Source organism: Antennarius striatus, chromosome 22 (genome assembly GCF_040054535.1).
Source record: "Antennarius striatus isolate MH-2024 chromosome 22, ASM4005453v1, whole genome shotgun sequence".
Classification (NCBI taxonomy): Eukaryota; Metazoa; Chordata; class Actinopteri; order Lophiiformes; family Antennariidae; genus Antennarius; species Antennarius striatus.
This window is the reverse complement of record NC_090797.1, coordinates 422,888-444,888: the sequence shown is the minus strand read 5'-3', so window position 1 is coordinate 444,888 and position 22,001 is coordinate 422,888. Positions and strand designations below refer to the sequence as shown.

The 22,001-nt window shown below is 52.7% G+C and overlaps 4 protein-coding genes across 6 annotated transcripts; 2 read left to right on the top strand and 2 right to left on the bottom strand.

Annotated features, from left to right (window-relative positions):
- Nucleotides 1–235: 235 nt before the first annotated feature.
- On the bottom strand, nt 236–3,947 carry rtcb (RNA 2',3'-cyclic phosphate and 5'-OH ligase). Its single transcript, XM_068307434.1, has 12 exons — nt 3,701–3,947; nt 3,042–3,120; nt 2,909–2,976; nt 2,736–2,835; nt 2,512–2,668; nt 2,153–2,309; nt 1,891–2,050; nt 1,646–1,821; nt 1,381–1,569; nt 793–903; nt 599–718; nt 236–519 (listed from the first exon to the last, which is right to left on the bottom strand). Exons 1-12 carry the CDS (start codon nt 3,791–3,793, stop codon nt 412–414), a joined length of 1,518 nt encoding a protein of 505 aa, XP_068163535.1. The 5' UTR covers nt 3,794–3,947; the 3' UTR covers nt 236–411.
- A 535-nt stretch (nt 3,948–4,482) lies between these two features.
- Nucleotides 4,483–10,370, top strand: fbxo7 (F-box protein 7). 3 transcript variants are annotated; one of them, XM_068307435.1, is made up of 10 exons: nt 4,483–4,589; nt 5,030–5,157; nt 5,259–5,484; nt 5,576–5,812; nt 5,902–6,037; nt 6,352–6,435; nt 6,517–6,612; nt 6,696–6,872; nt 6,965–7,005; nt 7,319–10,370. In XM_068307435.1, exons 2-10 carry the CDS (start codon nt 5,036–5,038, stop codon nt 7,601–7,603), a joined length of 1,404 nt encoding a protein of 467 aa, XP_068163536.1. In that variant the 5' UTR covers nt 4,483–4,589; nt 5,030–5,035; the 3' UTR covers nt 7,604–10,370. The 3 variants fall into 3 exon arrangements, with proteins under 3 accessions (XP_068163536.1, XP_068163537.1, XP_068163538.1); XM_068307436.1 differs by lacking the exon at nt 6,352–6,435; XM_068307437.1 differs by lacking the exon at nt 4,483–4,589 and having other exon boundaries at nt 5,024–5,157; nt 5,377–5,484.
- Nucleotides 10,371–11,419: 1,049 nt separating this feature from the next.
- On the top strand, nt 11,420–16,367 carry kiaa0930. The gene is made up of 10 exons (XM_068306952.1): nt 11,420–11,796; nt 12,939–13,084; nt 13,276–13,380; nt 13,469–13,546; nt 13,623–13,724; nt 13,792–13,932; nt 14,098–14,286; nt 14,365–14,524; nt 14,600–14,755; nt 14,963–16,367. The coding sequence occupies exons 1-10, from the start codon at nt 11,655–11,657 to the stop codon at nt 15,001–15,003; spliced, it is 1,260 nt and encodes a 419-aa protein (XP_068163053.1). The 5' UTR covers nt 11,420–11,654; the 3' UTR covers nt 15,004–16,367.
- Nucleotides 16,368–16,469: 102 nt separating this feature from the next.
- Nucleotides 16,470–20,089, bottom strand: nup50 (nucleoporin 50). The gene is made up of 8 exons (XM_068306951.1): nt 19,694–20,089; nt 19,007–19,083; nt 18,856–18,939; nt 18,592–18,778; nt 17,936–18,520; nt 17,760–17,841; nt 17,130–17,248; nt 16,470–17,025 (listed from the first exon to the last, which is right to left on the bottom strand). The coding sequence occupies exons 2-8, from the start codon at nt 19,073–19,075 to the stop codon at nt 16,826–16,828; spliced, it is 1,326 nt and encodes a 441-aa protein (XP_068163052.1). The 5' UTR covers nt 19,076–19,083; nt 19,694–20,089; the 3' UTR covers nt 16,470–16,825.
- Between the last annotated feature and the right edge of the window lie 1,912 nt (nt 20,090–22,001).

Here is a 22,001-nt window from a genome sequence, read left to right as displayed (position 1 = left end):
CAGTCTGTCTCATGATTTGATGTTCAGTTCATATCTGGTTCTGATGTCCTCTTTGATTTATGGTCATTTGTTGGTATTAAAGGTACTGCCAGATTAATCACATTACATTATTTATCAAAGATTTTTTTTTTTAAATTTACCATTCAGAAAAAAGGGTTTCAGTCCTATTCTGATGTAAAACAGTGATGGAAGCTGTTCTGTTACCTGTTCAGGTGTTAGATTCAAACAGTGGAACCACAGTTAATACGGTTTATTCTGTGACCCGAACAGATTCATCAAACAGAACTCATCTTAATTTCAAATACAGGTCCAACTTAAAGAAAAAACTTAATGACAGAAACAAAATTCTCCGTTTCCTCAAACGGGTGACGTCAGAAGGTTTCCAGTCTTTCCTGAACCCCAGGAGAACCGTCAGCCTTTGATCACAGCGATGGGTCTCAGCTTGATGGCCTTCTTGCTGATGCCGGCGTCGTGACAGGTGTTCACTACGTCCGTCACGTTCTTGTAGGACTCCGGAGCCTGGAATGAGAAGGACGCCCAATCAGTGAACACTTGTGGGTCTGGGGGAGGGTCAGATGGAAGCTCTTGATTGGTTCACCTCCTCCATCACCAGCTTTGGTGACGCCACCCGGATTGCGATGCCTAAGTCGGCCAGCTTGTCTAGGACGTCCTGGAAGTCCAAGTTCCTGCGGGACTTGGCTCGAGACAGAGCGCGACCCTGAAGCAGACGGGTCAGTCAGCGAGTTCCAACAAGACAAACATGGAGCACGGGACAGAGTTCAGGTGACCTACCGCTCCGTGACACGTGGTGCCAAACGTCTCTGTCATGCCCTGTTCTGTCCCCGTCAGGACGTAGCTGCAGGTGCCCATCGTCCCACCAATCAGCACTGGCTGGCCTGTGAGCTGACAAGGTACCCGGTAGTCTACTGGTCCGCCAGGTAATCAACTGGTCTACTTGGGTGAGTTCAGTACCCAGCAATCCACTCTGTAGTCTACTGGTCCTCCGGGGTGAGGTCAATGTCAGGTAGTCCCCCAGATAGTCAACTGGTCTACTGGGGTGAGATCAGTACTGACCAGTCCACTAGGTAGTCTACTGGTCCTCCGGGGTGAGGTCATTGTCAGGTAGTCCACCGGGATGACGGTCAGTACCCGGTAGTCAAGCAGGGTAAGGGTCAGTACCTGGTAGTCTTCTGGTCCACCAGGGAGAGGGTCAGTACCCGGTAGTCCAGGGGAGTAAGGGTCAGTACCACTGGTCCACCAGGATGAGGGTCTTACTTGGTAGTCCACTGGGGGGAGGGTTGGTACCTGGTAGTCTACTGGTCTACTTGGGGGAGGGTCAGCACCTGGTAGTCTACTGGTCCACTGGAGTGAGGGTCTTACCTGGTAGTCCACTGGGATGAGGGGGTGGTGTGGGGGGAAGGCTCTGGTGGAGCCCTTGCGGTGGACCAGTAGGGTCCTCTGCCTCCCATCCACCACATGCTCCTCCACCTTGGCGATGTTGTGGGACACGTCGTAGATGACGTGCATGTCCAGGTCGTCGGGCGTGGTCGCGAACACCTTGGAGAAGGCCTGCAGCAGAATGTGTTCTGGATTGGACCCTGGGGGGCTCATCCACAGCCCCCCCACCCCCCGAACCAGCACCCACCTGTCTAGTGAGGAAGGTCATGGATGAGCGGTTGACCCAGGCATAGTTCCCGGCGGCTGCCATCCCCTTCAGGTAGTCCTGCCCCTCTTGGGACGTGATGCGGGCACACGCCAGCTGGCGGTCATTCACCGTGATCTGATCTCGCTTCATCGCCTTCTCCATGGCAACCAGAGCATCTGTCAACAACACCTGTGTCAACGTGTCTGACCACACGTCAGCGTCCGTCACACGCGTGCTGGACTCACCTGTGGCCACCTGGTGGCCGAGGCCCCGGCTCCCGCTGTGGATCATCACACACACCTGACCTTTGTGGTCGATGCCCATCTTCTTGGCGGCGTAGTCGTTGTAGATCTCGTCCACCACCTGGATCTCAGCGTAGTGGTTTCCTGCCCCCAGAGTCCCCAACTAATACACACACACACACACACACACAAACACACACGTGATTGGTGGAGCCCGCCTGCAGGTGTGAATGAGCCCCCCCGGGCAGCGGGGCTGATGAGGTACCTGCGGTAGGCCTCTCTTCTTGGCCTTGGAGGAGACCTTGTTGGGGTCGGCCTGCAGCATGCGGCCGTACTCCTCGCAGTGCTCCTTGTCCTCAGCCCAGGCGTACCCCTCCCTCAGGGACCAGTCCACGCCCATCTCCAGGGCCTCCTCTAGGTCCCTGAACACAACACAGAGCTTTCTGTTCTGTACTGCAACACCTGGACCGGGGGGTGGGGGGGCAATTCATTGAATTTTTGTTTATTCTGGTGTTCTGGTGTTTAATTGATGTAGTCTATGGTCTGCCTCACGGGGGACGGACAGGGGTGCACAAAGGGCCGGATGTGGCCCCCAGGCCGCAGTTGGCTCAGGCCTGTCCTTACTTGGCTCCCATCGGTATGACGCCCTTGGAGCCGACGCCCACTGGGATGTGGTCGAACAGGGACTGGGCTAGCTGCTCCTTCACCGGCTGGACGTCGCCCTCGTCCAGGTTGGTCCTCAGCAAACGGACGCCGCAGTTGATGTCGAAGCCGACGCCCCCTGCAGAGGACAAAGGCGTGAGACACGGCCCGTTGGGATTGGTCCGGCGTGACCTCACTGGACCCACCTGGAGACACCACAGCATCCGGGTCGTTCATGTCGAACGCCGCCATGTTTCCGATGGCGAACCCGTAGCCAGAGTGGACGTCTGGGAGCCCGATGGACCTCTGTGGAGAAGAAACACCTGGTTCCAGGTGCGATCGCGTCCCTGAGGGGGGGAATGTTCGTGTGGACACTCACGTGGACGATCCCTGGCAGCGCCGCCACGTTCCCGATCTGCTTCACGGCCGGCAGGAAGCCCCCCACACCTGGAACACAGAGACTAGAGTGAGACGTGGGAGGGGGGGGGGTCCACATGGGGGGCGGAGCTGACCTCGGCCCCAGCAGGCGTTACGCAGCTCCTCCAGCATCAGCTTCTCCAGCGAGTCGTTCACGTAGAAGGTCCCCTCCACCTGCAAGACAAGGAGGAGGAGTCACCTGGTCCAGCAGCCAATCAGCAGCAGCCACGTCCAACTGGACAGCAGCAATGGCTGTCAGTAGAGGGCGTAAGGGCACCCCCCAGGGCTGAAGGAGCACCAGAACCAGAACCTGGAGCAGCTGCTGAACACGTGACTTCCTTTCCAGGAAGTTTGGTCCATTTTCATCCAAATCTGCATACATTTAACTGAACTGTTTACTTTCACCGTACCGCGTCACGTGATGATTTCATCATCAAGCTGACGTCAGACGTTTTTGGTTTGATACGCGTGGATGATTATTGGTTATTTTTATTTCATATAGATTCACTCCGTGTTTCCCGGTTTGAACAGCCATCATTTATTTGCAGATCTCCCGGTGTTTGGCTAGCCGTTAGCAGGGAACTGTTGCGTCATCGACTACGTCATCTGCCACACCTGGGTCTCAGCTCATTGGGCGAACAGTTTGGTTGATGGATGGAAACAAGTATATTGTTGTTACACTGCAGTGTGTGGTCAACGTGTCACCGGCCTGAAGCTAACCGGTTAGCCACCAGCTAACGTGCCGGAAGCTCACCTGCATGTTGGGGACGAAGCCCTTCTTGATCCTCCAGCGGTTGTTTCCGGTCTTCTCCAGGTACCGCAGCTCGTCGTCATAACTCCGACTCATGGCTCCGGTCACACACCGTCCGGTCAGACCGACACCACGGGTTACAGCCGCGTTTCACCGGCAGGAGCACCGGAACCAAAGACCCGGTCCGTACGGAAGCCCGGAAGCTTTTAGGAGCGGAACCCGTTCGTGACGCAGCAGAATTAGAACGAGTGTTTTACAACATGAATAATAGAATTACCTCACGAATATTAAATAAATGTGACGACAAATAACCGCGTTTTTATTTAGAAAGGAAACTTAAAAAAATAAACTCATCGCTTTACATATAATTTTTTTAAAAATTCAAAAAAATATTTAGTCGAGAGTCGCCCGCTGATGTGAATTTAACAAAAGCCTCTTTCAATTATAAATTCAGTACAATTAGTGAAACAGTTTAAATCTTAAAACGCACAACAACGGATATAAAAATTTATAAACTCCCCCAAATATTATGTCAAGATTAAATTTTTGACTTCCTCTGAGCTTTCACCCATTTTGTGATTTTAATTAAAATAGTTGGTGCTTTATTTCACGAGAGGAACATAAAAAATCTTTTCATGTGTCATTTTTTGGAGACGAAATATGTGAAACACGTCATCCGTAGTTTTTTTACGTTTGTCCCAACATTAAAAACAGAAAAACAACTTAATTAAATAACTTAATTAAATAACTAAAACGTTTATTTAGAAAAGCCAAACCGGAAGTCGTGTTCTACTTCCTCCCGTTCTTCTTCGTGGGTTGCCGCTGCAGTCAGGCTGGTGTCTTCAGTGCTGGCGGTCGGACTTTCGTGAACCTCCGGTTGGAATCACTCCAGGTAACGTTTGTCGTTACGGTACCGGGTTCGACCCGGTTACCGGGTTCGACCCGGTAACCGGCCGGTCACCGGAGTACACCGGTTAGCCACTTAGCTTAGCAGGCTGAACTGCTGCGCAGCAACTGAAGCTGAAAGGCTAGCTAACGGCAGAAACGAAACCGAAACGTGTTCTTGTTTACTGTTGTTTACTGTTGTTTACGGTTGTTTACCTGTTGTTTACTGTTGTTTACCTGTTGTTTACTGTTGTTTACTGTTGTTTACCTGTTGTTTACTGTTGTTTGTGTGGATTTGTTTGAACATTACCGGTACGTTGAGATCCACGGGGGGGTTGGGTTCGGAATGACTCGTCAGAACCGTTCCGTTAAACCGGCACGTCTCCGCCGATAGTCCGTTACCGAACAGGAACCCAGTAACGGGGCCGGTGTGTGGTTCGGTTCCAGCCCAGCATGAAGCTGCGGGTCCGGGTCCACCGGCAGACCCGCCGGGTGGAGCTGCCGGGAGCGGACCCCAGCGTGCGGGAGCTGATGGACCGGGTCCGGGAGACGGTTCTGTCCACCGTGGGCCTCAGGTGAGACCACCGGTGTGTAGGTGACCCGTGGGGTCAGAGGTCACTGCCGGGGCGATGATGATGATGATGATGATGATGAAGGTGTCCTGTGGTTCTCTCAGTGCAGACACAGAGTTCTGTTTGTCCCTGAATGGATCGGAACCGCTGTCAGACCCCCACCAGTCTCTGTCGGCGTCCGGTGTGGTCTCTGGAGATCTGATCTGCGTCCTTCTGCCGCAGCCTGCAGGCCCCGCCCCCGACAGCTCCAGTGCCATGTCGACCAATAGGAACCAGGAGGACCAGCAGAACCAGCAGGACCAGCAGAGGGCGCCTGTGACGTCACACCAGGTGAGGTGAACGAAGGGTTAATGGGTCAGATGGACCCGATCAGCTGACCCATCACACCGCCCCGCTGACCTCTGACCTTTCTGGGTTCCAGTCGGCCTCTGGTCGCCCTGATAACGTGTCCATTAGCGGTTCTGAGGTGGCCCCCCCTGTGCCGGCCCCGGCCCCGGGGGGGTCAGGCTGGGAGCCCATGATGTGTGGCGAGGCGGGGGCTGGCCACGCCCCCCTGTCTCTGGAGCTGCTCTATAGCTCCGCCCACATCACCAGTCCTAGCGACGCCATCGTCGTCGTTGGCAACCTGCTGATGCTGGAGACGGGCTTCACGCCCCAGGTGGGTGTGTGTTGGTGGGGGGGTTAACGGCTGAACGAGGGGGTGTTCACTGTGTGTGTGTGTGTGTGTGTGTGTGTGTGTGTGTTCAGGGGGAGCCTGCTCAGATGCCTGCGGGGTGGCGTTCGGCAGCGGGGGTCTATCGGCTGCAGTACGCCCACCCCCTCTGTGGGGACAGCGTGGTCATGCTGCTGGGCGTGGCTATGGGCCCCCTCGTGGTTCTCACCGGTGAGGATGACTCGTGACATCACACACAGGAAGTGACACGACTGTTTGACCGCTACGGGGCAGGGTCATGGCGATTTGATCAAAGATGCACCACCCAAAGTAAAAAGGGCAGAACCTTCATGCATGTTTAGGCCACGCCCCTCTGAACCCCTCTGATGTCCAGGTGCATCATGGCGCGCCCCCCGGAGGCGTCAGCCCGTAAACACGTATCGTTAGCACGTGAAGAACCAGAGGCTGATGGTCCAGAACAGAACCTTCAGACGGAGGCGGAGCCTCGTTTGTTTGTTGTTGGTTGACTGTCCCTCCTCCCTCAGGGCTCCTGCAGGTGAACCAGAACTCCACTCCGGTCCTTAAACTCAGTCTGAGTCCCTCCAGCTACGTCACCGACCAGTGGTCAGGTGCGCTCTGATTGGCTGAAGGGATGCTGGGTGATGGGGTACTGATCGGGTATTGATTGGGTATTGATCCCTCCTGTCCAGGAGAGAGCGCTGCTGCTGCCTTCAGGGACCTGAGCAAACTGTCGCGGGTCTTCAAGGACCAGCTGGCGTACCCCCTGATCGCTGCAGCCAGAGACGGTAACCCCCCCGAGGGGCCCCGGGGTGGGCGGGGCTGAGGAGTCAGTGGGCGGGGCTGATTCTCTGGTGTGGTGTGGTTGCAGCGATGGCGCTGCCCGTGGCGTTCGGCCTGGCCGCCCTCCCCCTGGAGCTGCTGCTGCGGATCCTCCGCCTGCTGGACGTGGGCTCGCTGGGGAGGGTCTCCTCCGTCAGCAGACACCTCCACGCCGCCGCCAGCGACTCCACGCTGTGGAGACACCTGTTCCATCGCGACTTCAAAGGTGAGGCGCGGCAGGGGGAGGGCTCTGTGAAGGCTGCTCACGTCTGAGTGGCTCCTACGGATGGTTGTGTGACCCACATCCTTGTCCTTCAGACCCAGAGCCCAGCAGACCCCGAGACACCGACTGGAAGGAGGTGAGCATTGCTCCCCCCGGTTCCCTCCTGGTTCCCTCATAGTTACCCCCTGCTTCCCTCCTCGTTCCCCCTTGGTTCCCTCCTAGTTCCCCCTTGGTTCCCTCCTAGTTCCCCCTTGATTCCCTCCTAGTTCCCTCCTTGTTCCCTCATAGTTACCCCCTGCTTCCCTCCTAGTTCTCTCCTTGTTCCCTCCTGGTTCCCTCCTAGTTCCCTCATAGTTACCCCCTGCCTCCCTCCTTGTTCCCTCCTGGTTCCCTCCTCGTTCCCTCCTAGTTCCATCCTGGTTCCCCCTCACGTTCTTTCTTCTCTCCAGGTCTACAAACGCTTCCATAAGAGCCGTTCACACTTCCACTGGCCTTGCATCCCCTCCCTCCCCCATTTCGCGCCCCCCCTAAGGGACATCTACCCCAATCCCTTCTTCCCGGTGCCCGGTATCCTTGGAGGCGAGTATGACCAGTGGCCTCACCTGCCCCGGCCCCGCCACGACCCCATTGGCCCTCCTCTACACCCTAACCCAGACAGGAGACGGCCCCCAAACATCCACCAGATGGGACCGAGGGCGGGGCGGTCTGCAGACGTCCGGAGGGGCTTCATCTGACGCCTCCCCATGAGAAAAGACTGGACTCTGGAGGGCTGGAGGTCAGAGGTCAGCGACTGTTTGAACCCGAGCAGCAGAAACGTTCAGCTTCACTTCCTCCAGAAGACCTGGAGCGTCCTGTTCTGATGACATCACACTCTGATGACATCACCCTCTCTGATGACATCACGCCAGTTCAGTTTAAATTGGTTCGAACCAGTTCAGTTTAAACCAGTGATCATGTGACTCAGAGGAGTGACCTTCGGTGAAGGGTTCTTTCAAGTTCTATTGGCTTCTATTGGTTTCTATTGGTTCTATTGGTTTCTATTGGTTCTATTGGTTCTATTGGTTCTATTGGTTTCTATTGGTTCGGTTGGTTTCTCTGCCTATTAAAGCGCTTTGAGGTGTCTGCTGATGTGATTCAGTGCTTTATAAATAAAGGGGGGGGGGTTATTGATCACTGATTTATTGTAAACCATCAGAAATGTTGATTTGTACATATTAGGGTTTTTTTTTAAATTCTCATTATAAAAGATAAAGAAGTGAGATGAGAAAATGTTTTTGTCATTGAGTTGCTGATAATTTACTCACTAATATTTATATATATATATTAATATTTGTCCAATAATCACTTTTATTTTATAAATATTCTGGTTTGAGTTTCATTCGTATTTTCAATGGCCGACGTGGACTGATTGGTTGGCTGGTGTGTGGGCGTGGACTGGCTGGTGGGCGTGGTCTACCTGTCTTTAACACGCAGCACCTGGGGGGCAGCAGCCCTTTAGTCAGCAGGTGCGTGACGCTGATGGAGCTGCAGGCCCCCCAGTCTGGTGGGGCCCCCCCTTCGCTCAGAGGACCCCCCCAGCAGCAGGTGAGCCCCCCCGGGTGGAGCTGTGATGGCAGAACCAGTATGTGCTGACCTCCAGCACTCGTGAACCCAGACAGGTGACGTCAGCAGGACGTTCACCAGTATCACCATCATTACTAAAGTGATTGTGTCGTATAAACCAGTTCTCCGGCCAATGTGAGACTTCGTTTCCTCGGTACGAAGAATTTAAGATCGTTCAGAATAATTTAGGAGGAAATGAGAACTAAAAAACATTTGAACAATCAAATTGTGTATTTTTTAAACCTTTCGTATCGTTTATTTCCTTCAGGTTTTAATAAAACATTTCTTAGTTTTTAATTGGGTCCTGTTGTCACGTGGTCTCTTGACTGGAGGTTCGGTGTCTGTCTCCCTCCAGTGGTTCAGTTAAACATTTCACTACAGTCTTTAGGTTGTCTGAGGCCTGTACCATAAAGCTGGATTACGGTTTAGCGAGATAACTTCAGGCTTAATCCTGGTTTTTTGGTACCATAAAGGTGGCTGACTTTCTATCAGGCTACGTTGTTGCGGTAACCTATGCTGAACACCTAACCTGCTCCAGAGCAGGATAAGTTCAGGATAAGATCAGCAGGTATGATGGGGATGATGATGATAGTGATGGTATGATGATGGGGATGATGCTCATAATGACGATGGTGATGATGATGATGCTCATGATGACGATGACAATGATGATGGTGATGATGATGGTGATGATGATGGTGATGGGGATGATGATGATGGGGATGATGATGATGGTGGTGATGGCAATGATGATGGTGGTGATGGCAATGATGATGATGGTGGTGATGGCAATGATGATGATGGCAATGGTGGTGGTGATGGCGATGATGATGGGGATGATGATGGTGGTGATGGCAATGATGATGATGGCGATGATGATGGTGATGATGATGGCAATGGTGGTGATGATGGGGATGATGATGATGATGGTGGTGATGGCAATGATGATGATGGCGGTGATGATGGGGATGATGCTCATAATGACGACGATGGTGATGATGATGATGCTCATGATGACGATGACAATGGTGATGGCGATGATGAATACGATGATGATGTTATGATGATGATGACAATGATTATTACTATGATGATGATGGGGATGATCACAATGAATGATGATGACACGATGATGATAATGATGGTTATTATGATGACGATGATTTATTACGATGGTGATGATGATGATGATTGTTATGACTGATTATTACGATAACAATGTTTTATTATGATGATGATGATTATTGCGATGATTATTACAATGATGCTGATGACGATGATTTGTGATGATGACTAATATGTTGATTGTTGTGACCATGATTATTATAATAATGAATATGATTATTATTATGATGATCACGATGATTATTACTATGATGATGATGGGGATGATTATGAGGATGATATGCATCTGTATTTGTATCTATATATGTTTATACAGTATTTAAGTCTACTGTATTTTATTGATCTGGAGTCTTCTTGCTCTTTTTAATTCTCTACTCCTTTCTCACCATTTCACTAAAGCTTTTCACTAAGGATTCTGATTATTATGTCTGATGATGATGACTGTCATGATTGTGACGGTGATGATGATGGTGAAGATGATTATTATGTAGCTGTATTGTTATTTTGTGTCTATACTTTTGTTTATATATAATTCTGTTCATTCTTTTATTGATCTTTAGTTTCTTTCTAATTCTAATTTATCTACTCGTCTCATTTGTTTATTTTGCTCTACTGCAGAGTAACTAAAAGCAATTTCCCCCTCAGGGGATCAATGAAGGATTCTGAGTGGGATGATGATGATGATGATGAGTGGAACCTGGAGGGGCAGACCCCCTGGTTTTTCAGACTGTTTGTTGACATTAATATTTTTATTAAATATAGTTTAAAACAATAGTTGTTGAGTGTTCTGTCTTATTTTTAATTGTGTCATAATCAATCACTACAGTTTGTTGTGAGTTCTATTCCTGCTGCTCTGATCAGATTCAGAATGAAGGTCCAGATATGTGTTCATATCCTGTTTTCAAGCCCTTTAGTTTTGTTTTCTTCTAGATAGTGGAACACATGGAGGTGAGTTCAGCCTGTCTGCACTCTGATTCCAGCCTCACAGGTTGGGTTTGGTTTTCCATGATTATCATTTTATAATTTTCTATTTTATCTGAGACATTTTCTTCATTCTAATCATTACCAGGATTTTATTCCTATATTCAAACCATTATTTCTGGTTAATCCTGATTCATTCACTGGTTTGCTCCATATGGTCACCAAATCATTTGAATCCCAGGAAACTCGACCCAGTTTGTCACCTGGATGTTTATTCTCCTTCAGGTTCAGGTTGCTGGTTTGGGTTATGTCTCCAGAAAAGAACCACAAGAATCCTTCACAATGTCCATCATAGAGGAGACATCAGTTATTCATTACATTTACATTATAGAACATAAGAATCAGAACATCTTCACCTCACGCATAAAACGGCAACAACTGTTTAACACAAAATATACGAGCACAAGTTCAGAATGAATGCCACGACCAGCTGAGAGGAAACGGCAGAAGAAAGCAGGAATGACACTTAAAACATTTCATTTCTTTTTCTGGTCTCAAACTTGGGAACAATTTGGACAAAGAATGAAAGAGTCTAGGAACCGTCTGCCGTTAAAAGAAGACGATAAAGAACTAACAAAGGTGACAGTTCTGGTGAAAATGTTAATGTTTCAAATTGTTGTTTAATGATAATACATGTGATCCGTTAGTCGTTCATGTCCTGTGATAAACATAAACATGACCTTTAAACAGTTAATCAACTTAACTATTCAGTTTAACTTAACATTTAAATGGTCACTAAATTAATTACAAGTATAAATGTCATGGTGAATTTCCTTTAATTCATTTGATTATTACTGCGCGTGCCCTTTAACCTCCCTGCCGGTCACGCGCAGCTGCACTGTCCCTTTAAGAGGCTCGTATTGATACCGGAAGTGTGAGGGAGTCTGAGCGGATCACGGACGGATCGAAGCAGCAGCACCGACCCGCTTCCTTCCCGTTCACCGGCACCGAGCACCGGCAGGTGCGGCAGTGAGGCTCCCGGAGCACCCCCCTCCCCTCCAGGGACCGTCCGCTGCCGTGAACCGGGCCGTCGGTAGCTGTCGGCCCGGTCCGGACTGTCATGAGCGCAGCGCGGAGATGGCGGCCGTTCCCGGTTCGTGTCAGGCCGCCGGTGCACCGGAGGAGCCCGGGGAGCGGGACGGCTCCCTGCAGCGGATGCTGAAGGCCATCGCGGACGAGCGGAACCGACTGAACGTCCGGCAGGAGCTCAGCGGACTCGGTGAGTTACCGGGACCGGGACGCCGATCGATCGGTTCGATTAACCGATCGATCAGCCGGCAGCAGCGGCGGAAGGGAGCGGAATAAACGTGACACCCGTTAATGAACGGAAATCTTGTTGGGGGGGGGGTCAGCTACGGGGATTCACCGGAAGTAAAATCATTCACCTGTAATCAGATTACTAAAGGTACGTCACGTGGTCCGAATGGAACGAATGACGTCATGTAAATGTGGAAATGTAGAACTGACGTCAGCTCCAGCCAATCAAATGGAAGCCCTTTGTTGTGGATGTGACGTCATCAGAGGGTGAGACGTTCAGGGCGCCTCGGAGAGCGCTGCTCCTCACTGGAGGGCGGGGTTGGCAGAGGAGAAAGGCGGGACGTACCGGTTGGGTGGGGATGATGACGTCACCAGGTGTGATGAAGTGATTGGTGGCGTTTGTTGCGACTGTCATTCAACAACTTTATTTAAACCCTCGTAGCTGCTAAGCTAAGCTAACGGTGTCACTGAAGCACCTCGCCATAAACTGCAGGTTAGCATTAGCTCCGATGCTAACAGGAAGTATCAGCTGGACTGAAAGCTTTATTGATCCTGACAAACGGAATCAGAACCCAGCTGGCATGTGATTGGTCGGTTGTCGTTCATGTTGTGTTGCTTAGCGATGGAGGCTTGACGGGCTGGTTATTATGGTATGGGTGTTTGTAAACACGTGGGTCACATGTCCAGAGGTCTTGATCAGCAGATTCTAACCAGAGCTAAAAATAGAAGTCCTGAGGGTCTGGTCATGTGACCCGGTCAGGAGACATCACAGCTTGTTTATGATTGGCTGCCTGGGACTGGTTCATTGGTCCAATCAGCAGTGAGGTGAACAGATGACGTTCTGATCGATTGATCAGCTGATTGATGGATTCTGATCAGATCGATCAGACCAAGATGTAGAATTAATATTGTGTCATCGTCTTCCTGGTTGCCTGGCAACAGTTGCCAGGCAGGTGACGGCAGTCAGGTGGTCAGCAGCGACTTTTCAAAATAAGAGCGTGTGTCTGAATAATTTGGCCGTTTGATTGGCTGGGAGAAGAGACGACCTTTTAACCTTTGATTGACCTGTGAGGGGCGGGGCTAATGTGGGGGCGTGTCCTGCAGGCTGCTTGAAGGACGACCGGATCGTGTTCTGGACCTGGATGTTCTCCACCTACTTCATGGAGACCTGGACCCCCCGGCAGGACGACATGCTGTTCTACGTCCGCAGGAGGCCGGCCTACGCCGGCGGCGCCGCCGAGGGCAAGAAGGTGACTGGGGGTGCGGGGCCGGGGGCGGGACCATCCATACAGCATTTAATCAACTGATCGATAACATCATTTACTCTGTGATGCTAGTCTGGAAGCTAACAGCTACTAATAACGCTAAAAACACCAGGTGTGACGGACAGGTGGGGACGTGTCTGTGTGGGAGGGGCCTGATGGGGGCGTGTCTGCTGCAGGTGGAGGTGGAGGTCTACAGGAGGGACTCTAAGAAGCTTCCAGGTCTGGGGGACCCCGACATGGACTGGGAGGAGAGCGTCTACCTGAACCTCATCCTGCAGAAGGTACACGCCCACCTGTATGTTGTCATGTCTTTGTGGGCGGGGCCTGACGGCGAGCAGACCAGGTGTGTGACTGTTTGTCCCCCCCCAGCTGGACTACGTGGTGACGTGCGCCGTCTGCACGCGCTCAGACGCCGGAGACATCCACATCCACAAGAAGAAGTGTCAGGTAGGGAAGCCCCGCCCCCTGTCGTCACCACCGGCCTCACGCCGCCCCCCCCTCATCCCGTCCACCTGTCCCACAGGAAGTGTTCGCCTCCCCCAGCAAGCACGCCATGGACAGCAAGGGGGAGGAGTCAAAGATGAGCTACCCCAACATCTTCTTCATGATCGACAACTTCGAGGAGGTGAGGTCAGGGGGCGGGCCGGGGGGAGCGTGTCCTAAGCAGGGGGCGTGACCGGCGTGCGTTGCAGGTGTTCAGCGACATGACGGTGGGGGAGGGCGAGATGGTGTGTGTGGAGCTGGTGGCCAGCGACAAGAGCAACACGTTCCAGGGGGTCATCTTCCAGGGGTCCATCCGCTACGAGGCCCTCAGGAAGGTGTACGACAACCGGGTGAGGCCCCGCCCACGCTAGGCTAGCAGGACACAGAGCAGTCACATGGTTTACAGCAGCTAGCTTCATGCTAATGTACAAGTAAAATAGGTTTAGCATTGAGTGTTAGCAGTGCTAGAGGTCAGAGGTGAGATCAGCCAATCAGAGCCATCTGCTCGTCCTCAGGTTAGCGTAGCGGCTAAGATGGCCCAGCGGATGTCGTTCGGCTTCTACAAGTACAACAACATGGAGTTTGTGCGGATGAAGGGCCCCCAGGGCAAAGGTCACGCCGAGATGGCGGTCAGCCGGGTGCCGACGGGCGACACCTCCCCCTGTGGGACGGAGGAGGACGGGGTCTCCCCCATGCACGAGAGGGTGAGCCGCCGACACGTGCCCGTCCGTTACCGACAGCTGCTAACCGATTTTTAACCACTTTTTGGTGTCCCTGGTCAGGTGACCTCCTTCAGCACGCCCCCCACCCCCGAGAGGAACCGCCCCTCCTTCTTCTCCCCCTCCCTGAGGCGGAAGGTTCCGAGGAACCGAATCGCAGAGATGAAGAAGTCTCACTCGGCCAATGACAGCGAGGAGTTCTTCAGGGAGGAGGAGGACGAAGGTACGGCCCCGCCCCCACTGGCCCCGCCCCCATGACACCTCAGCGTTCACATGACCGCCTGCCCTCCTCTTTCAGATCTCCACAGCGTCACCAACCTGCGGTCCCGGTCCCTGTCGGGGACAGGCCGCTCTCTGGTCGGGTCCTGGCTCAAACTCAACCGCAGCGAGGACTACTTCCTGTTGACCTCTCACCTGACCTACGTGACCCTACCGCTGCACCGCATCACCACCGGTACACACACACACACACACGTGTGCTACTACCTCATCATGTTGCTAAGGAACATCACATCACGTGTGTACTCATTAGTTTACTTTCAGTTTTTCGTCCAATCAGATCCGTTCTGACGCTTCCTCAGGACTTGGACCAGAACCCAGCTTGGCTGGTTGTCGTGGTTACCGTGGGGGTTGTCATGTGACCCGTGTGTTTGTGTGACAGACATCCTGGAGGTGCGTCAGAAGCCCATCCTGATGACGTAGCGGCGTCCCCTCAGCTACCAAGTGCCTCCAGCATCAGGCCCGCAGAGACAGCAGCGCCGGCCACAGGCCCGCCCTCCTCGCCCCGCCCGCCCGGACGGCGACCACAAACAAACCAGCCATCCAAGAAGTGCCTCTTCTTTTGAGTTCCCGCCGCACCCGGGTCACTTGACCGTGGCGTGAGCCGGCATTGGCTGACCAGGAAGAAAGGGAGGAGCCTTGTTGTAAATATGCTGCTGCTTTTCTCACGGCCCCCCCGACGGCCCCGCCCCCTTTGTTTTCCGATTCACCACAGGAGGGAAAATGTTTGTACGAGGAATCAGCCGCCGATCGAAACCGGTAACACCGATCAACACGAAATGTGTAATTAACGAATATTTGATGTGTAATTAACACAATTACTGTATAAACAACACATACTGAGTAATAATGCATAATTAACACATAATTAACATTTACTTAATTTGTAGTTAATACATACTTAACATATAATTAAGAGTTTAATCTATCAGAGCTATGAACAAAGTTTGGCCTCATTGATTATTTGGTCAGGAAATGTTCCGTGCGATCAGCTGACTGATTAATCAATGCGGATCAATACTCACTCCCCGATCCAGTTGTGATGTTTTTGTCTCAAACTGGTTTAAAAAATGTTTTTACTGTATTTTCTTTAACTGGACGTGACTTGAAAAAAAAACTAAAACCAAAACAGGAAGTTGGAAAAGAGCAACGTGATTGGCTGCACAGGAATGACTCGACGCCCGCCTTAAATCTGACCGGATGTCACTTCCTGTTTCCCTCCACCAACCAGCATTGCCCACGTCTGATTGGTCAGACAACCCACCAGTGGAGACGTCGGCCATCTTTGTTTCCTTTAAATTAATTTAAAACAATCGATTTGACACAAAATGTGAATTTTAATTCTAAAATTAAAAACTGGGGACGTTAAAATCAATCGATCAGTGGATGTAAATAAACAAGTTTTTATTGAACGCTTCGTCACTCGATTGATCAGCCAATAATTAAAAAAAACTAGTTTAAAGCCGATTCTGGTTGATTAGTTGACTAGTTATTGATCAACGGTCAAAATATCCGATCCGTTAAACTGAATCCAAACTTTTGTTTTGTCCGCGTTTGTCACTATTGATCACGTATCGGTGATTGATTTGCACTCACAGGGAGCTTCTCGATCAATCCGCCGGCGACCTGTCGTCATGGCGATGTAGTTTAGATGCAGCTGAACGGACCCCGCCTGTTGCCGTAGTTACAACACGCTCATGGCTTTTGTACACGATGTGCATGTTTCCTGTGTGTCGCCTCGTTTTCTACATGTTATTTATTCAAATACACGTTAACAGAAAACCCCCCCGCCTCGCCTCCTTTGTTCAGACACCGCTTGATTGGTCGAGCTCGTCTGTGACGTCACTGACGTGTGGGAGGAGCTCCAGGGTTTCATGACAAGCAGGAAGCACCATGTTTGTTTCCTTTTATTCCCCAATAAATGTCTTTACAGATGACGCAGGCCCCGCCCACATGGGGCCACACCCACACAGGTTCACACAAAGGACGCTGGGAAACGGGTGGACAGAAGCCTGCAGGGGGGGGGGCCCACTCACATGGGTCAACAATAAATAGAGTCCATAAAATCAACTTGCTGGATGCATGTGTAAGAAATCCGGCCGGCTCACCACTCGTTCCCACGCCACAGGTTACAGAAACACGTTCAGTCCGTCTGACAGGAATGTGGCCGACGGACACTTCAGTGCGACGGCTGCTGGGGGCGGAGTCAGGGGGACTGTGCGTGGGGGTGACTCCGCCCCAGGCCTCAGCCCCTCCTCTCCTCCAGGACCTTCAGCAGCTCGTCGGCGTCCTCGGGGGTCTTGACCCGGATCAGGAGGGGCACGGCGCCGCCGGGGTTCCTGTCGTCCACGGGGGGGTTGGGCACGCACACCGCCATCACGTTGTTCCGCCCCACCCGCGAGCACGGCATGGACGGCTGGGCGATGATGTTCAGCAGGATGTTACCTGGAGGGGGGGGGGCACACTTCCTGTTAGTGTTTGTTAGGGGCTGTGGTCTGACCAGCAGGGGGAGCTGCTGGATCAGAGGGGCGTCTGAGGGGGGGTCTTACCCAGGTTGGTGTCGGCTCTGATGATCATCTGGGTCTTACCCCCCTCCGTCAGCTTGAGGTGCAGCGTTCCCACCCCCTTCTCCTTGAACTCTGAGTCCTTCTTGTAGAACAGTTTACACCTGATGGAGGAGAGGGGTCAGTGTGTGTGTGTGTGTGTGTCTCTGTCTGTCTGTCTGTCTGTCTGTGTGTATGTGTCTGTCTGTCTGTGTGTGTGTCTGTGTGTGTGTCTGTGTGTGTCTGTGTGTGTGTGTGTGTGTGTGTGTCTGTATGTGTGTGTGTCTGTATGTGTGTGTGTCTGTATGTGTGTGTGTCTGTGTGTGTCTGTATGTGTGTGTGTGTGTGTGTGTGTGTGTCTGTGTGTGTGTGTGTGTGTGTGTCTGTGTGTGTGTGTCTGTGTGTGTGTGTGTGTGTGTCTGTCTGTGTGTGTGTCTGTGTGTGTGCGTCTGTCTGTGTGTGTGTGTGTGTGTCTGTCTGTCTGTGTGTGTGTGTGTCTGTCTGTCTGTCTGTGTGTGTATGTGTGTCTGTGTGTGTGTCTGTGTGTGTGTGTCTGTGTGTGTGTGTGTGTGTGTGTGTCTGTGTGTGTGTGTGTATGTGTCTGTCTGTGTGTGTGTGTGTGTGTGTTGGACCTACTTCTTGGAGTAGAAGGCATCCTTCTCCTTCACCTCCTTCACTTCGGGTTTGGGGGGCTCGTCTGACTCCTCGTCGTTCTCCTCTACAACACAAACCAATGACATGTCACGTGACCCCCTAGTGGTCATGTGACCCACCCCCACCACCTTGCTGTCTCTCCACCTTGGTGACGTTACCTGCAGGCTGGGGGTCTTCGGTCTTCGTGCCGCTGACGGACAGCGGCGCAGCAGAACCAGTGCCTCCGAACAGGGGGGTCTGCTGGGAGGCGGGGCCAGAGGAAAAGGAGAAGGTGGTGGGCGTGGCTTTGGGTGCCAGGGGGCCGAGGGCGGAGCTGTCCACCTTCTGACCAAAGTTAAAGGTGACGCCGGCGGCGCCCTTGTCCCACACCGAGTCCTCAGTCGTGTTTTTGGTAAAGGAGAACAAAGCGGGCGCCGTGGAGGAGGAGGAGGAGGAGGAGGAGGAGGAAGCAGGGGGGGCTGCGGCTGGCGGCCCCCCCGGTGGCTCCTCGGGGCCCCTGTCGGCCCCGTACTGGCACTCGATGCTGGCCAGGTGGCGCTCGTAGTCCCTGAAGATGGGGTTGAGGTCACACAGCGGGTTGTCGTCCACGTGTTTGTTGATCCAGTCTCGCACCGACACGTTGAGCGCCGTCAGCTGGCGGCTGTACTCCCTGCTGCCCCCGCAGGCGGGGGCCAGCGCCGTGCCCGTCCCGTTGGTCTGCTTGGCTGTGGCGTCAGCAGGGGTGGGGCCACTGAACGCCAGCCCTGAGACGGAGAGAAGGAAGTCAGATGTGCTGCCGGCTGGCCCCTCCCCCCTCAGACAGGCCCCGCCCTACCAGGTGCCAGTGCCGCGGGGGCAGCCAACCCTCCAAACGACGGAGAGCCACTGCTCCCATTGGTCAGAGCGCCGAGGCCCTTGAAACCACCGTTTCCAAAGCCAGAGAAAGGGGCGGGGCCTCCGCCAGCAGCAGGCGCGGTCAGAGAGAAGCCTTTGAACCCCTTGAAGGTTCCGCCGCCGCTCCCCTGAAAGAGATCCACACTAAGCTGTGTCTGGGACAGGTCGTGACCTCTGACCTCAGACGACCCTGCCTCCGTCTCACCTCCCCGCCGGCGTTCCTTCGTTTGGCCTTCTTGATGGCGCGGCCCTTCAGCACGTCTTCACTCGCCAGAGAGAACACCCCAGCCTGCAAGAGGGTGAGCAGGTGAGCACATGACCAGCAGAACCCCCCCACCCCCCAGCATCCTCCTCACCTCCTCTCCCTCGTCCTCCTGATCCCAGTTCCTGTCGTTCAGCTCTTTGTCAGCGTTCCGCTTCGCCATGGCAACAGCTGTGAGACAGGAAGGTCAGGAGGTCATCAAAGTCACAACATCAACACCCCCTCAAGGATTTGTTTACTTCATGGCGTCATTCGTTCGGAGTGACGTCATGTGACTGACAACATAATTCTGATCTAGATGAATGGGGCGACGCAGGACGTCACCTCTGATGGGCGTGGTTTCCGCACTGACCCTGATCACATCAGTTTACTTCCGGGTCTGCGTCTCAATACCGGTGTGTGATCGACATGTTAGCGGACAGCCGGTTAACGGAGCTCCACTGCCGGTAGCCGGCAGCTAGCTGGCCCCGGTTAGCACCTCTAGAGGCTAACAATGGCTGCCTCATATTCCGCCTGAATGAAAATCGGCTCGACTTGATTTGGACCGTGAAGACGTTAAACACTCGGTTAACGCGTATTTCCCCCGGCTGTCACCCCGTCCTCCGGCCGTTAGCCGGTGGGCTGAAGCCGGGCTCGGGCTTCACGCCGACCGGGCCGTTAGCAGCTACCATGCTACATGATGTAACCTGCGCCGCTCCGGGCTAACGTCTCTTCCTTAGCATCAAACTAGCGCCAGCGCCGCGTTCGGAGCGACGCGTCCCGGTAGCGTCGCGTCACGCACCCGTTCTGGACCGTCAATCCCGTCGTCCAGTTCTGGAGGCTCGTCTCGCTGCTCGCGGTGCCGCAGTCGCTTCTCTCTCGGTCGCTAGCAGCTTCACGGGGGGACGCTGTGTGGAACCGAGGCGCTCACGCCGCCATTTCACGTAGCAACGGCCCGAATAAATTCGCGCGCCCCACCTTTTGGCGCATGCGCGCTACCTTTCGGCTGCTGATGGGATTTGTAGTCCATTCTGGTGGATGTTTTTCCAAAGGAAATCAAACTGCGGAGAACAAGAACAGAGTGGGATTATGAAGAATCCCGAATAAAAACGACAGATTAAATGGATTAAACATTTAAACTGCTGAAGGAAATATTTATTAATTACAATCTAAAAATGAGTTTCATTTCCGTACAGCGTCCAGGTAGCTAAACCAAGATTTAGATAGATAGATAGATAGATAGATACTTTATTAATCCCGGAGGAAATTGTATCATTTAAACTGCATATCTCTAGTTTAATCATTGTTTTGTTGAATAAATCTGAACTATTTTGTCCCACTTTCATTAAATAAACATTAAAGGTAACTGAAGTAAGAGTCAAACAACATTTTTAATCTGTCTCTAATCAAATGTTTTGTTAATTACATCTGTAATATTTTGTATTTTATCGTTAAAGTTGAACACTAGGCCTGAATGGCCTGAAGACCTCAGACTTAGAAGCTAATATCTTGCTAACACCCAGTGAGCCCCGGAGGCTGTGTCCACCTGGCTGGGCTCTGTTCACCTGTCCTGTTTTGACCTTTGACCCTTCAGCCGCTTCATCTCTGTTTGCTCTGTGTGAACGGAGTCTTTATGCAGGCGGGGGCTCCAGGGGCTGGTAAAGTGGTGCAGAGCGGCAGATGGCTCTGCTCCAATCCCTTAGCACCCCGGCCGGCGCTGCCAACAGGAAGTGAGGTGCAGGCCTGCGCGGCAGCAGGAGAGACCCCTGACCAGCTGGCGAGGAGAAAATGGAAAGAGTTGGCAGTGGGAAAAAGAACGTGTTTAATGTAAAAGAAGAGCTGTGAGGGGTGGGGCTCCTGTAGGCATCGCGGGGTTGGAGTGGGGGGTAAAACTCCTCACTTTATCCTGAGTAGTCCGAAGTGATTAAGTCAGTCATGTCATAAAAGTATAACCATCAAACTGTTGAAGCAGCACCTGGCTGCCACGCCCCTCTACACCCAGCCACGCCCCTCTACACCCAGCCACGCCCCTCTACACCCAGCCGGTTGACTCTGCCCCTAGAGGGCACTGCAGGGGAGTCCTCGATGGTTAGAACCTGTAGCGACATTAAAACTGACCACTGTTTGGCTCTTAGGGTTGTTGTTTTTATTAGCATTCTGCTAATTAATGCTGATTGGTCAGAAAACAATTGTAGCCACACCCTTCCTAAAGTCTCTTCCAGGTGTCTAAGGCTCACCTACCTTTAGTCATGTGACACCGCCCCCTAGAGGAGGGTGAGATACTGCAGGCTCAGCTCCAGACCCAATCCAGACCAGAACAAGAACCAAATTCAGACCAGAACCGGGACAGAACCAGACCCGAAACCATGAAGCAGATCCAGACCTGATCCAGGTTCATGTTAATGACTCCCAAACAGCCAGTATCAGCCAATCAAGTGGAGTTACTTTATTTAACATGGTGCAGCTCCCTGTAGTGTGATGTCATTATGGTGACATCATAGGGCCAGAGGTGGAAGCTCCGCCTCCTGTTTGACCTCTCATTGGTGGATTCATGGGGTGTGCTCCTATTGACAGGGGCCCCTCAGCTCCATGTGGGGCCCCTGTCTGTGGAGAGGAGCAGAGCAGCTCCGCCGCTGGAACGGGGGGCGGAGCTAAGCAGCTGACGGGTGGGGGAGGGGTCGTGGAGGGAGGGATCACTTTCTGTCAGCAGCTGCATCCTCAAGTTTACTGTCGTTTACAGGGGGGGCTTGCGTTGTGTGTGTGTGTGTGTGTGTGTGTGTGTGTGTGTGTGTGTGTGTGTGTGTGTGTGTGTGTGTGTGTGTGTGTGTGTGTGTGAATGAACCCGCTAGCTTAGCTTATCTCCAGGCTAGCTGATCGTGTCTCTGTCCATGGTGCTGCACTGCTCTGCCGGTTGCACCGGTGCGGCCGCGGGTTCCGGATCTGTCCCGCCGGTTCGACAGTCCAGCTCACCCCCTCCCCCTCCGGTGGTGTCCGGCTGTGACCCGGTAACGCTCAAACCGTGTTACTCGTCGGACACGGACGTCCATCGCAGCTCATCAGCTCTCCGGTCACATCCCGTGAGGCCACGCCCCCTGAGCAGCCTCGTCTTT